This window comes from Molothrus ater, chromosome 2 (assembly GCF_012460135.2).
Source record: "Molothrus ater isolate BHLD 08-10-18 breed brown headed cowbird chromosome 2, BPBGC_Mater_1.1, whole genome shotgun sequence".
Taxonomy (NCBI): domain Eukaryota; kingdom Metazoa; phylum Chordata; class Aves; order Passeriformes; family Icteridae; genus Molothrus; species Molothrus ater.
The window spans coordinates 35,264,366-35,278,456 of NC_050479.2; the positions used below are offsets into that span (position 1 = coordinate 35,264,366).

The 14,091-nt window shown below is 40.5% G+C and overlaps 1 protein-coding gene across 1 annotated transcript in view; it reads right to left on the reverse strand.

Annotated features, from left to right (window-relative positions):
• Window positions 1-14,091, reverse strand: part of DHRSX (dehydrogenase/reductase X-linked) — a 162,751-nt gene that overhangs the window by 22,172 nt on the left and 126,488 nt on the right. The window contains exon 6 of the mRNA XM_036398972.1: window positions 7,653-7,860. Within this exon, the coding sequence (XP_036254865.1) occupies window positions 7,653-7,860 (208 nt within the window). The remainder of the gene's footprint in view (window positions 1-7,652; window positions 7,861-14,091) is intronic.

Here is a 14,091-nt window from a genome sequence, read left to right on the forward strand (position 1 = left end):
GTGACTTCTGAACTAAAAGTTTTCATAGCTTAAAAATTGGGTGGCAGATGATCCTATTTTATTTAAAAAAGTGTGTTTTCTGTTTGCAGTTCATCCTCAAAGAGGAGATGGTGCTTGCTTCCCATGGCTCTCCCTTGTTACAAACATTAGGCTATTATAAATCTCACAGGGAGTAGACCTAGCTGTTGTATTGCATTGCACGTAACTACCCATGTAAATGCATGGCGATATCTGTGTGATAAACTGTGGAGGCACACCATGAATTGTAAACACTTATGAGAAATGCATTTCATAAGTAACTGGGATTTCCTCACCCAGGGCTGCTGTAGTGAAGGCACACAATAGATTATAAACATATATGAGAAATACATTTCATAAGTAACTGGGATTTCCTCATCTCTAGCTGCCCACGAGCACATTTCCCACTTATATGGGAAATGGTCTAACAGCTGAGAGCTGCCATTTGCAAAACCAGATTGATAGCAGATTACTTGTGCCCCAGATCCAAGAACAAACCTTCACAGTTCCTATTCTCACCTGTTCATATCCTCACATCCAAAATCCTACCACCTTCAGTTCATTAAAAAAATAAACCTAGAAAATTAACATTGTGCACCTTTGGAAAGGATTCATCTTAACTAGCTTTATACAGCATAGACATCTACAGCTGAACTAGTCACCAGAGGACCCCTTGTCATTCCCAGGGATAAACTGCCACTTGAAGGACTTAATTCAGCTGTCCAGCTGTAGATATTTATCTTAGGATAAGACAGGTCCTATAGAAGTGACCATGAGGAAACCACGCCTCTGATGCTGGCATTTATATTGCAGAGATTTATGAACCAGGAGACCTGTCAGAGGTCACTTCCAGGCATAAATGCCATAGACCTCTAGAAAAGGGGATGTTTCTGCTTCTTGGTAGAACCTGACATTTTATGTCAACCTTTGAAAACTCAGAGAAACCACCAAAAATTTTATCTGTTTTGTTCATGGAAGAATTTCCTTACTTCACACTGAAAGGTTTTTCAGTCTCCTTCAATGACTAGTAACTTATAGACTGTCATATTCAGAGAGGGGGAAGGAGAGCCTGTATATGTCCAAAATCTCCTAAAATTATATTTCACTGTAGTGGATAGGGTCTTTAGGTAATGGGGCTCTCCAATACAATTTTTTTTTTTTTTTAGGGACACATAACTCACAAATAGCAAAGCAATGAGGAATTTAGATAGACCATATACATATATATGATTATGCAAATATATGAATATATATATAAAAAATATACATGAATATGCACTCCCTACAACTTACTCTTCTGCATGTTTTTATTTTAATTCCAAACTGCTGCTCACTCATAAGCTAATTGGGAGGGTTTTCAAGGGAAACCAGTGATCTTTTTCCTTAACTCTGTTTTCCAACACATTCACATGGAAGACAGAAACTGCCTGCAACTCCTGTTCCTACCCTTGCTGAATGGGTCATTTCATTGGGGCGGGATTGTTTCCTCTCTTTTGTTCTTTCTCTGAGAGATATACTGATGAGAAAGAGTAGTGGCTGCTCTGTATCCTGCTGCCAATGTGTTCAACTTTCCAAGTAGTGTTATACTCCATGACCAGAAGAAAACAGAATTTTAAGCACATAGTGATTGACTTAGTACTTCTCTGATGCATGAGGAAGAATTACAGTAGTGTGATGCTATAACCCATAATTTAAAAGATTGTGTCAATGTTCCAGTGGAAATTTCAAGATTCTCTAATTTCCCAGTCTTTCAGGTTCTTTTTTGAGACCTTTACTTTAGGGACATTAAGGAGGCTTTCTTTTAAACTGAGAGGAATCGGTCCAGAGTCCCTGATATGTGTTTGATCCACAGCAAAATTATCCTCCTTTTTTGTGTTTTTTCCATTTTCAACAAGTCTAACTGGGAATAGATTACCACACAAAAGTATTAATCAAATACTTAGGAAAGTAGTGCAAGGAATAGATTGATGGATGGAAAATGTCTTTCCTAACTAACTCTGCGGTTTCTGAATATGAAACCAGTTACAGATTACAGGATGATAGGTTCTGATGTGCTAACAGTGGTTAGGCTCATATATTTTCACAATTTCTTAACTGTTTACTTATTCTCACCCCAGTAAAGCAATGGAGGGACTATTTTTCCCACTCTTTTGGATACAAATTTAAATGCTTTCACATAAATAATCTTCCTGGGCTGTCAGGTTAAATCAGCAATCCTCTGACACACCAGAGTTAAGGATAAACCCTCTCTTACACAGTAAGACACAGTGTCTGACATTTCAGTTGCTTACTGAAATGTCCAAAACAATTTCACACAGTGCAAGCATGGGTTTTCACATAATGCACAGTGTAGTTTTAACCTGTTTTCCTTTAGACCATTTCCTAGGCTAAAAAGGGTGAATCCTGTAGGCAATATTAGACATAGAGACAGTTTTCCTGTCCTGTGAACAATTTCAAAAGAGGGAAGACAATCTTCCCCTTTCACACTGTGAGAAGGGAAAAAAAAAAGAAAAAAGGGATGCTTATTTTAATTAAACAACTAAAACTGCAGGACAGGATGTGAGATGAATCTCTGTGCACACTACTTCATTTTTTTCTTGCTCCATGTCTGTGTTTCAGCCTGTTCCAACTGGCACCCTTCAAGAGGAAGCTTGGGTGTGGTTTGGGGGATAAATCACAGCAGCAGCTGCTCCACATAAGTTATAAACAAGAACTTCAACATCCTTGACTCCCTGTGATGCAGTGTGACATAATCCCACCCATTTTGTGCTGTCCTCTACAGCAACTATACACTCCTTTGTGTGCCATACACTGAGGCAAGCAACACAAATCCTTCATTTTCCTGCCATCAAAACACCCTGTCACAACTCTAAACGTGTCCCTTCAAATAAATATTTTAACCACTTAGAGATTAGAAAACATGCAGAAAAACAGTGATATCTTGGGATGTAGGGGGGTCACAGGTTCAGGGGCGACCAGGGTCCAATGCTATTTATGTGTGCACTGAGGGCCAGCCTGCCTTAGAGGGTCTGATCTGACTTGGAGCAGGCACACAGGGCTCTGTGTTCAGAGGGCTCTGTGCTCAGCAGTTACAATAAATAAAGCAGCCAAGCTCCATCCACATACCCCATAACAGGCAGGACCTGGACACTTAACCAAGTCCAGGAGTTCACATACAAGAAAAAAACCCAGATCATCAGGATTTGGGAATTAAACAGTAGATTATTTACTAGCCTTCTCAGGCTGGTTTCCTCATCTTTCCCTCTAGAATCACTCTATGGCCGTACAAATAATAAAATACTTAATAGAAAAAAGATACCTATGGCTCTGAAAGCTTAAATCCCTGTACCAATGTGTAAAAATGGTATCTGCTGAAAGACCAGTGTTACTGGATTCAAGCAGACTGTTTTCTTCTCTATGTTTTTGACCAGAAAAACCTTTTGTAAAAATTAACTGCAAATTATACGTTTCTGCAAGTTTTCATTTTTGTGAGAAAGGCCCAGATTAGCTTTATGTGAGGACCACACACTCTCATGCACAGAAAATGTTGATGCTGATGAATTGCTGCTTTCAGCTGTGGGATTTAATTACTCTCATTCTCTTACAGCTGGTGTTATTGTGTGGTGATGTGTTTGTCTTCTGACACCTGGGGGGCAGGATGAAATAAATTTACTATATTCACAGTGCCAAAGGGACAGTTTGAATAAGAAATGCTGCAATAAGACCTGCATGACTATGTCCTCTGGCATGAATGATGAATCCAGGTCCTTTAGATCTTGTTTTCTAGACTTGCTTACTGACTGGAAGCATTTTTTTAAAAAATGTTATAGGAAAATTACACTAATGTTAAACCTATTTTGACAAGGTGAAGGAAAAGAATTAGTTTATATTGACTGATATCTATCTAGCCCGTGTTCCTGAAGCCTTTCCCTTCTTTTTTACAGGCTGGCAGGGTCACTAGTCCTACTCATTTTCAGTTTGTCAGTCAATAATCATTTATCTGGCACTATGTCTTTGGAAATGACAGCTGAGACAGGATCTGATGCAAAGCCTTCCTTCCACAATGCCTTCCTAAATAGCAATCTGAAAGGACCAAATACCCTATATCTGGTAATGACATGTTCACCAAGCTTGTCATAAACAAGGTTTTGGGGGATTTTACAACACTGCTATCTGTCAAATGTCTCTACTTTGATGCCATAATGAAATCATACAAAGCAGAACAGTCCCTGTTATTGGACATTAATGAGAGTCAACTTTTTTGTTTTGCTGTAGGCATTTTAATTGTATCACAAGCAGAGACCATCTGGTTTAAGAATGAATATTCAGTATCTGCTGCAGATGCTGAAATACTTGGGAAGGAAATGGTACTTCCTGGTTTCCAGCCTGCACGGTATCCAATGCTGAAGCTGGTGTGTTGCACACCTAGCTAAACTGCAGTTTGCTGCTCAATGAATGACTTTTCAAGTTATTACTATCTCATTAATTAGTTAGTGTTTCTTAGTTTGGACTTTATCTCTTCAAAAAGAAGATGAATTTATGTTAAAAATTACTAAAGGATGACATGCTTCATTGCATCCTGCAGAAGACTGTGTCATATCATCAGGCTTTATTTACCAAAAAGTCATAGGGATAGAAATATATTTTTTTGAGTAATAAACATAATTTGTCTCTTGTGTGACAGGTGCAGTCCATGTTTATGAAAAATACAGAGAAAACATTTGAAAAGTGCAAATTTAGAGTACCACAGCAGACAATAACTTTTCTGAGAAGGAATTGAGCTGAGAAAGAATGAAAATGTTACTTCTAAAGGGCAGACACCAATTTCACAAACTTTATGACTGTCACCAGAACCTTTAGTTTGGTCTATCTTATTTCTACAGAAATGCCTCTCACTGCAACTTGTGGGGGCAAAAACACCAAACTGATTTGGCCAAGACTCTTCTGAGCCATATATAAAGTCTAGAAGATAATGCTTTGCAATTTTAAGAAAATCAAGCTGTTAATACTTTGAGTAACTTATGCATATGTATCATGACCTATTTACAAGACTGCAAGTCTATTCATTTAAGTACCTAAATATCTTGAGGTGGCTCCAAGGCGGATGTTGAGCCGACAGCCTTGTCTGCCACACTTTTGAGCTGCCTCAAACATGAGCAGCCCAGGGAAGGTGGGGGCCAGGCTGCAATCCCTAAGAGGTATTTGACTTGAACATGACTGGCACCAGTGCTGGCAGAAATGCATTGAAAAGTAGTGGGGGCTCTGCCAGTTTGTTTGGAATTAAATCAAACAAGATGTTGACTCTCTCCTGCGGGAGTGCAATGTGATGCATTTCCTCACCGAAGCTCTCTGGGCTGTGCTGGCTCTCAAGAGTGCCATGTTTCAGTGAGTGAAGCAATTTCCAGCCCACATTTAGAACCCACACTGGAATACTTCAGGGTGACAATAGTTAGTTAAGTCAATATGATTAAAGAGCTATCACCTCATTTTCACTGCATTACTTCCATAATCCTAGAAGGAAGATTCATATAAGTGCTCAGGAACAAAATTCCAGGGGAGAAAAAAATCCATACTACCAACAATCAGCTAATATTACCAGACAACTGAATTTTCTTGTATTTTCTTTCTTACTTTTCTCAGGGGAAATTTACCCTAATGCACGAGACCAACACAAGACTCACACAGGCTTGAATGTTGAATACTACAGCCCTCAGTAGAGCACTATTAAAAATGCCAGGCAGAATTTCAATGTGAGCTTGCTGTGGAGCTAAACATCTCCTTGTGATGCCAATCAGGGCACTCCTCTGGGCTAAAGTGCTCCCAAACACACAGATGTATCCTAAGCAATAAGCAAAGAGTAGGAGTTGGAGCTGTAGCTCAGAGGTCTAAGGGAGGATGGGAAGAGAGAAAATAAGAATTTCCCTCTCCTCTGGCTTTTGGGAAAAACACATTGAGTGTTAGACAAAAATGTGAAAATCTCAACCTCAATAACTGAAGCATTCAGATATCCAGAGCTGAGGTTATTCTAACTCAGAAAGCAATTGATACATTTGCTTTTCAGGCAGTAAGGGCATTGCTCTTCCATACAGATCAGTATGTCTGTCTGTCACCTATTTCAAGGCAGAATTTCTTTTGAGCAGTATCACATCCAAAGAAGAAAGAAATGATAGAACTGTCAGTGGCAGGGCTGTTAGAGTTGTAAGAATGGGAATCCCTCTTGTAATAAATCATTTTAAATGTTCAATAACATCCAATTCAGTGTCTAAACATCACCAGTATAATACAAAAGTGTCTCCTGGGCACATCAATAAAACTGGGAGGGACTGAGAACTGCAAAAAACAAGAGACTTGAAACTCACTCTCAATGCAAGAATTTTGTCTCTCCAAAGGAAATTCTAAGCACAACCTAAAAATCTACATGAAACTTTTATATTAGGAGGGTGAAGTAAGTCCAATGAAAAAACACTGCCACTCAAGACTGACATTTAAAATGGCAATCACAAGACGGAAAACAGGTTTAATGGACATGGTTTGGCAAAGCTGCAGTCTGCTTCTTTAAGAATGCACTACAGATTATGAGCATTCTTATTACAATTTTATTGCAATATTCAAGGTGCACTCAGAAGAATCTATTTTTTTTAAATATGGGTTTATTTGTTTGCATCTTATTTTAGTCACTCTTCCAGCCTCCAGTTCATTTCTAAAATGAAAGCAACTGATATTTCCATATCAAAGTTTAAAATTAATTTGCGTTGTGGGACATGCTCCTTGATGTAAAATACTTCATTTTAATTAGGACATTTAATTTTCTCTAATGGAACCAGGTTCCATTTACTTAATCCAAAACTACTTTCTGAAAGAGCTATAAGCAGTACATTCTCTCAGCACAAGCCCTTCAAAGGCCTGTGTGCATGAGGAGATTTCACCTACACAGCTAAACTGATTTCAGCTTAATCTGCTTCCACCCCTACAAAACATTGCCCATAACTGAGTCTGCCCCACTTCTGGATCACTTTTATTAAACAACTTTTTGTTTCCTAGAGCAGATCAGGACAGGATAATAAAAAATCAAGTACCATACATTACAAGTATGTGTTAGAATGAAAAATCTAATTAAAAATTGTCCCACCTCACTGATCACAAGTGTCTGGACCTCACATCCTGGAGCACAGCCACCTCCCACTGCCACTTTTGTACAACTTTCTTCTTCCCTTTGTCCTCCTCTCTGTAACATGTTGTGTACATGTAGACCATGCCAGATCCTGTCTGTTTCTCTTTAAGAGAATGAACAAGTAATTTCTGAGAAACACTTTGCATATTCTGGCTCCATGTTAGGGTGATGTCCTGCCCCCATGCACGCACAGAAGCACGTGGGTAGATCAGGGCAGAGATTACCAGTGCACAGGCAAGGACTGTGAAAGGCATTCCCTTTCCCTACTGTGGCAGCTTGCTCCCTCCATCTAAAATAAATGTTTGTTTGCTGGAAAGCCTGTCTTTATTGATTTTGTACATCTCATCAGCACAGAGAAATGCAATAAATCCCATACACTATTATAAACTCTGAAACACCTTCAGCTCTAGGCCAACTGCGGATTTCACAGTGCAGGGACAAAATGATTTTAAAAATGGAATACCTTGAAAAATAGCCAGGCTGTCATCCATTTGACCACTTTCACAACCCAAAAGACATGCTTGTAGAGCTCAGTATTCACTACTCCGGGGTCTACTACATTAGCAGTCACATGGCTTCCATTTGCAGTCAGAAGATGCTGTAGTCGATAGGTAAATAACACGAGGGCAAGTTTGCTTTGGGCATAGGCTCCATGGGGTGAATACGAACATCTGTACACAGGAGAGAAACAGAGAGGGAGATGCATGTAAAAATAACCAGAAGGAGAACAGAATTGCACAAACATCAAATGTACCACATTTTGCAATATTCAGATATACACTGAGTCGTCAGAAGAAACAGCTTATCACTGTCAGGTGTGTTGTTTACTCAAGTCCTGGTGATTATTCCATCAGACACAAAGTCTTATTTATAGCAGGGAAAAATATTAAAATAAAATTACACAATACCTGCCAGAATCTCTCTGTCAAACTCTTTAAACCAGAAATGCTGAGGCATCAATCTCTAGGCTATCATCACCTGGAGGCCCTTAAACTTCTCTCCCCTCTTTCACTCTGCTCTTTCCAAACATACACACCCCATTCCCTGTTAAATCCATGACTGATGATACTACTTCTTCTTGCTATTATTATTTTTACTTCATCAGAACTTCTAGTTGAAGGCTCCTGTGTTGGGAGCAGTACAGATGAGTAAGGTACTCATTGCAGCTGCCCTGGTCACACACCAGATTGTGCAAAGCTAAGAGATGGATAAAAAGATAGAGCAAGGAGAGCAGCTGCAAGTGTAACCACAGTTTACAGCCTTTGAAGCAGAGATGGCTGCCAGGGTCCGTGCCAAAGAGGTATGACAAAGGCACACAAATTCCAGGAGTTACAGCAAAACATTACCAGTTGAGACTCCTGTGCACCTCTCTCATCTGGATGTCAAATGTGCCTTTCTTTCAAGTCAAGCTTTCTAGGAACTGCTCAGTTGAGTTTCATTGCATGCACGCAGCAGTACTTTTCTTTTTTTAATAAGCCGGCTATTTTCAGGCAAATTAGCAGGTATGTCACTTAAAATGCTCTTCCTGACTGAGGCCTCAGCACCACTTCCATAAATTCCTATGCCATAACAATTCAGTCCTGTAATTACCCCAGTCTCTCATCTAACCTTTTTTGTGCTAAGCAGAACCAAAGGGAAATGGTGGCATTACAGACAGCTCAGAGGCAAAGCAGGCAGGAGCCTAAAGCAGCAGGCTCCTGGGAGCAGTGGAACCACTCCACCCCATGCACTTTGCCTCTGCTAAACCTGGGGAAGTGATGCTGCAGCTGCTCCCCATGTGGAATCAGGGGTTAGGGTCCATGCAGCAGCAGAACCTTAAACTGTTGGTGATAGAGAGGCACCCACCCAGGAACAGAACTCTCTTTCTTCGTTCCTTCCTTCCCCTAGATATTGTCCTGTCTCTGTGGTGGCTGCAGCTACAGCTCCATCCTCTATACCTTCACCCTAAGTGCAAGAAATGTCCAGACTAGGGATGCCCTTGCTCTGCAGGAAAGCCTGCCTGTGATTTCCCTGGCTGTTACTATGTGCAAGTTTTTTATTTTGAATGAATAGTAAACATATGAATTCATTTTGTTACCTCATTCTTGTTGAATATCTTATTTATAATATCCTGTGCACTTCATCACAGAAAGCCCTGGATGTTAAGAATCAGGCTGACACTCTACAGAGGTATAAGGCTACTGTAGCAATTTAACTGTCCATGTTACCTGCAAGGACTCGGAGACACCACAGTAAAAAATACAGCTTAGCCACAGGAAGTAAAAGACAACAACAGACAACAACACTGAACCTCCAGTGCATCTTTTTTTTTTTTTTTCCTGTCTCTTTTTTTGTACAAGCAAATCAGAAGTAGTCTACAAAACCATGATATGAATTGAGGACCAAAAAGGACAGCTGATCATAGGTGGCCCTTGCACCAACAGCCTCAGCTATACCGTGCTGGATAACATACCTTCATTATCATAAGGATATCACCTGCACCTTTGGGCAAAATGGGCTATTTAAAGAGTAAAGAACAATCACTGCATGAATATAAAAGTGACTTGGTATTAGTCAGGAAATTGCAGTTACATTTTAAATTCAGTAATATCCATGCTCTGATCTGAGATGCTCAAAATGTCACCTTATGCTTCATGCATATTCCAACCCCTTTAACTTGAAGGACCAGATCCTCAGCTGCTCCAAGCTTCTCCTGTGCACAGCCACGTGGGGCAGAGCTCACACTACCCATGGGAAGCAGCATTCATCCCGAGCCGCCTCCGGCAGCCAGCTGGCAGCTCCCCCTGGCACTGCTCCATCAGCGCAACCATTCCCCACTGAACACAAGCTGGGGCACGGGACGGGCTCCCGAGCTGAACCAGAGTCATCTTGTCTGGCAAGTGGCTCACAGGGAAGCAGAGCTGGGGACTACTCTGACTTGTTCTGCCTGGGTCTAGTCAGGCCTTCAGTAATCTTCAGATGCCAGGCAGGAGGATGCTGAAGGCTCTCCATGACTCCCCATTCCCATATTTTGTGTGAGCGCTGTTTTGACTTACCTTGTGGAAATGAAGCATGAACTACAAGGGCTGGATCCTCCAAAGACTTATATTTTGCATAGGTATGTATGTCAGAGAAACATGAGTGCTGAGAAGATATAAAAGCTACCCAATCAATGAGGAAGCCTTTTATATCACAGTGCAGAGATGCAAATGATCTGCAAGGCAGCCAGGAATCAGACTTCAATAAAATAATATAGATATGAAGACTATAAAATTAGATACACAGAGCAAAAACTTTTGGCAGAGGCCCTAAAATGATTAGCTTTTCCCTTCCTGATTTCTGTGTGTGTGTTTTTTGCTTTCCAGGAATCTGACATCAAAGGACTACATAAGACAGAGGAATAACACGACACAGAACTGATGAGGATTTCTGTTGAACAACTGTTTTTTGTCAGACCCCATTTTATTAGAATCACGTTGTTTAAATGCCACATTGAAAAAATAAATCAACACTGGTTATTTGACTTCATTACATCCAGTGTTGACTTCATGTATCAGAAAAATAGGCACCTGAACTTACACCACAATTCGGTCTCCTAAATACACACATGTAGAATCACAGAAGGGTTTGGGTTGGAAGTTTAAAGATCACCTAATTCCTCTAACCTACCATAAGAAGAGACAACTTTCCACTTGACAAGATTTCTCAAAGTTCCATTCAGCCTGGCTTTGAATGGATGGGGCATCCACACTGTCTCTGGACAGCCCATTTCTGTGTCTCAACATCCCCATCATAAAAATTTCTTTCTTTTGTCCAATCTAAATCTACCCTCTTTTAGTTTAAAACCATTAAATTTATTCCTCTTACACATTGAATTATCTGGCTTTAAAGCCTATGCATCTAAATCTAGCCTCTCTTGGCACTTTATGTTCTCTATGCACATTTTTTACAATGAATAAAAGTATAATTGCATACTAAGTAAAACAATATTGATGTTATGCATTTCCACATTTTCTGAAGGTTCTAAAATCTTTCCAAAATCCAAAAGTGCATACAAGAGGCAAACCATTCTAGCAGAACACAGCTTACCAGCAAACTGTGCTAGCAGAGCAGAGCACACGAGGTGCCTGTGATAGTTGGACTTTTGCTGCTTTGAGGACACAGGGCATCAATGCTTTACAGCCAGGCAGGCAGAATCTTAAGCAGAGAAGCTCTGCCTCCTAACCAGGCAACCAGCCAGGCAAAAGACTGGTAGCTCCCAGCTCCCAGTGGTACATGTGGGTGCTGGTCAGCCAGCTAGGGAGATAAGGAGGCACTGGTGTTCAATGCCCAGGGATAAATCCTAATAAATACTGCCCACCCAGCCTGGGTGATGCCAGACAGCATGTGCTGAGGTATGGCAAGCCTGTACACAGTCAGCAGCTAGGAAAAGTGGAGCAAGGACTTGGTGGGAAAAAGTTGAATGGGGAAGCAGAGCATGTCTGGCATCAGAAGCTTGGAGAAGGTCATGCTCACTCCCTTGTTTCAGTGGGCCTCGCTGTGGACCACTCTTCCTACCACAGAAAACAGTGGCATGCCCCAGAGGATGCTCCTCCATAGCATTATTTTGCTGAGTCAATGCTGATAAAACAGGGCAATACACAACTCACTGAATGAAAAGTACAGGAGGAGTTAAGGCAGGCAGAATTTAATTTTCTGCTTTGAAATCTCTCCAAGAGAGCACCAATACACAAAACCTTCTTCTTCCTTTAAAAATAATGCTTTATGGATTTTATCCTGATGAATAAAGGGTCAGGTTAAAGCAGGTTCTGCATTTTATGTCCAAATGGTTTTTTTTAGCAAAATTCTTACTTCTGGCTTAAGATATTGTGCAATATAAGCTACAGGTTTGACTAACTACTATAAAAATTCAGGAGAAAAGAAAGGGATTGTTTTGAATTTTTGCAAGAAGAAAATAAGTAGGTATTCCATTCTAGACTGAGTGCCTTGAGGTTTACTGAGTATTTTTTTTTCTTCTTTTTTTTTCTTTTTGTCTTTTTTTCTTTTTTTTTTTCCCACCAGAAGCTGATTAGCTGATTTTGCTGCTTATCTCTATGGTGCCGTCTCCAGCAGCAGCCTCCCTATGGAATGTATTTTCAAAAAGTAATGAGAAGCCAAATTTCAAACTGAAGCCTGCAGTGGCTAATTAGGTGTTTAAATATGGACTCAGCTGCTATCCCAGTTTGAAAACTGAAATAATGTTTAGCACATCTCTTGGCAATATTGCTTGTTTCTCCTCAGGCTGGCTTCAGTTTTCTACAGTGGTCTCCTGCTTAAATCGGATGATCCCATGTTTAGTAAAGAGCATTAAGTGAGGTCAGAGAACCCACTGAGCAACAGGGGAAGCTGTGATGCCCAGCACAGATCACTTCCTTCACCCTCCTGTGCACGGGGCTCTCTTGCTGCTCTCAGCTTTGCCACCCTCACTGAGGGCCCCTTTCGCATTGTGCACACACCTAACAGACATCATGGACTCACGGACAGCACTCTGTGCCCCACCACAGCTTGCTTCAGCAAAAGGCTCAGAGGACCTGTGACCATCCTGGCTGGCACACAGATCAGTTTAAGCCAGCCAGTGCTAGCCCTGGAGCTTTCCTGATGTGAACCTTTCACAATTGTCTTGCACATCATTCTCCTTTCACCCATCACCGCTCCCCAATTCCCAGGGTGTTAATTTACCTGCAGGGCAGAGTGCACCAGGATCAAACTGCAGAGAGCCCAGCTGCTATGTGCTCCATTAAAAGACAAGTGATGCAAAACGTGGCTGACATGCTGGGCTTTTTAATGAAAGGCCACACAAAATTTCAATATATGCCTTAGGATGAATCAGGGAATTAAGCAAAACATAGGCTTGCTGTATTAAAATGACTAAAGCTTCCTAATGATTTATGTATTAATCTTGCAATACATCATCACCATTGCTTAGTCAAGACTATAAAAGTCTATTATTAAACACTCATGAGGCTTTCACAGTCTTAAATTTTCTTTCTTCAGGGAATGCAGCACAAGATTTTTCAAGTTTTGACAGATTTTGCAGCTTATTTTGAAGCAGCTAGGAAAATATATTGGAAAATAAACATCTTTACTGTTATCATAAACAGTTTCTTTCTCTTCTCTTATGAAAAAGCTTGAGTCCTAAATATTGTTTATTAGATTAAAGCAGGCTTCCTGGCAGTACTACATATATTTATCCTGTGAACACGTTTTCTGAGTCTCATTAATTGTGATTTTTCTCTCAATAAAAACCAACCAACCAAATAAACAAACAAAAAACCACACACACAAAAAAACCCACCAAAAAACAAAACAAACCCCCCCCCCCACCAAACAGAAATCTCAAATCTAAGGTATTAACTTATCTACTTTTGAGATGTTGCCGCAGTTATGTTTTGAACAGCAGCTGTCCTGTTACCAACTACTACTATAGGCTATTTCACAGTCAATCATGTATGACTGGACATTTTGTGTGCTCCTGAGCAACTCCTCATGTACTTCTTGATGTACTTCTTCATGTACATTTCTTCAATATATGTGATGTATAACCTTAAAAAAATCAATTTTGACAGTATATAACAGTTAAGGTGGCTGAAGCACACACCTTGAGTGCATAAGGAATGCAGTGTTAGGGACTCCTGAGGAGCCCTCATGACCCTGTGATGAATTTGTTCAAAAGGAAGGCCACCAGAACAATAGATGAAATTAGTGGTACTACACGAGGTAAAAAGGAAATCTTTCATGTCTTAATTTGTGGCATGGGGGTTACTTAAGGAGTCATAGGCCAGTGGCAGAAAGGCATCTTGCCTTTCATTCCTCTTCCAGCAGTGAGCTCTTCAGTTCCATGTGTTGCTCACACACAGCTCTGGACAAAGCCAGTCTTTGGCTGG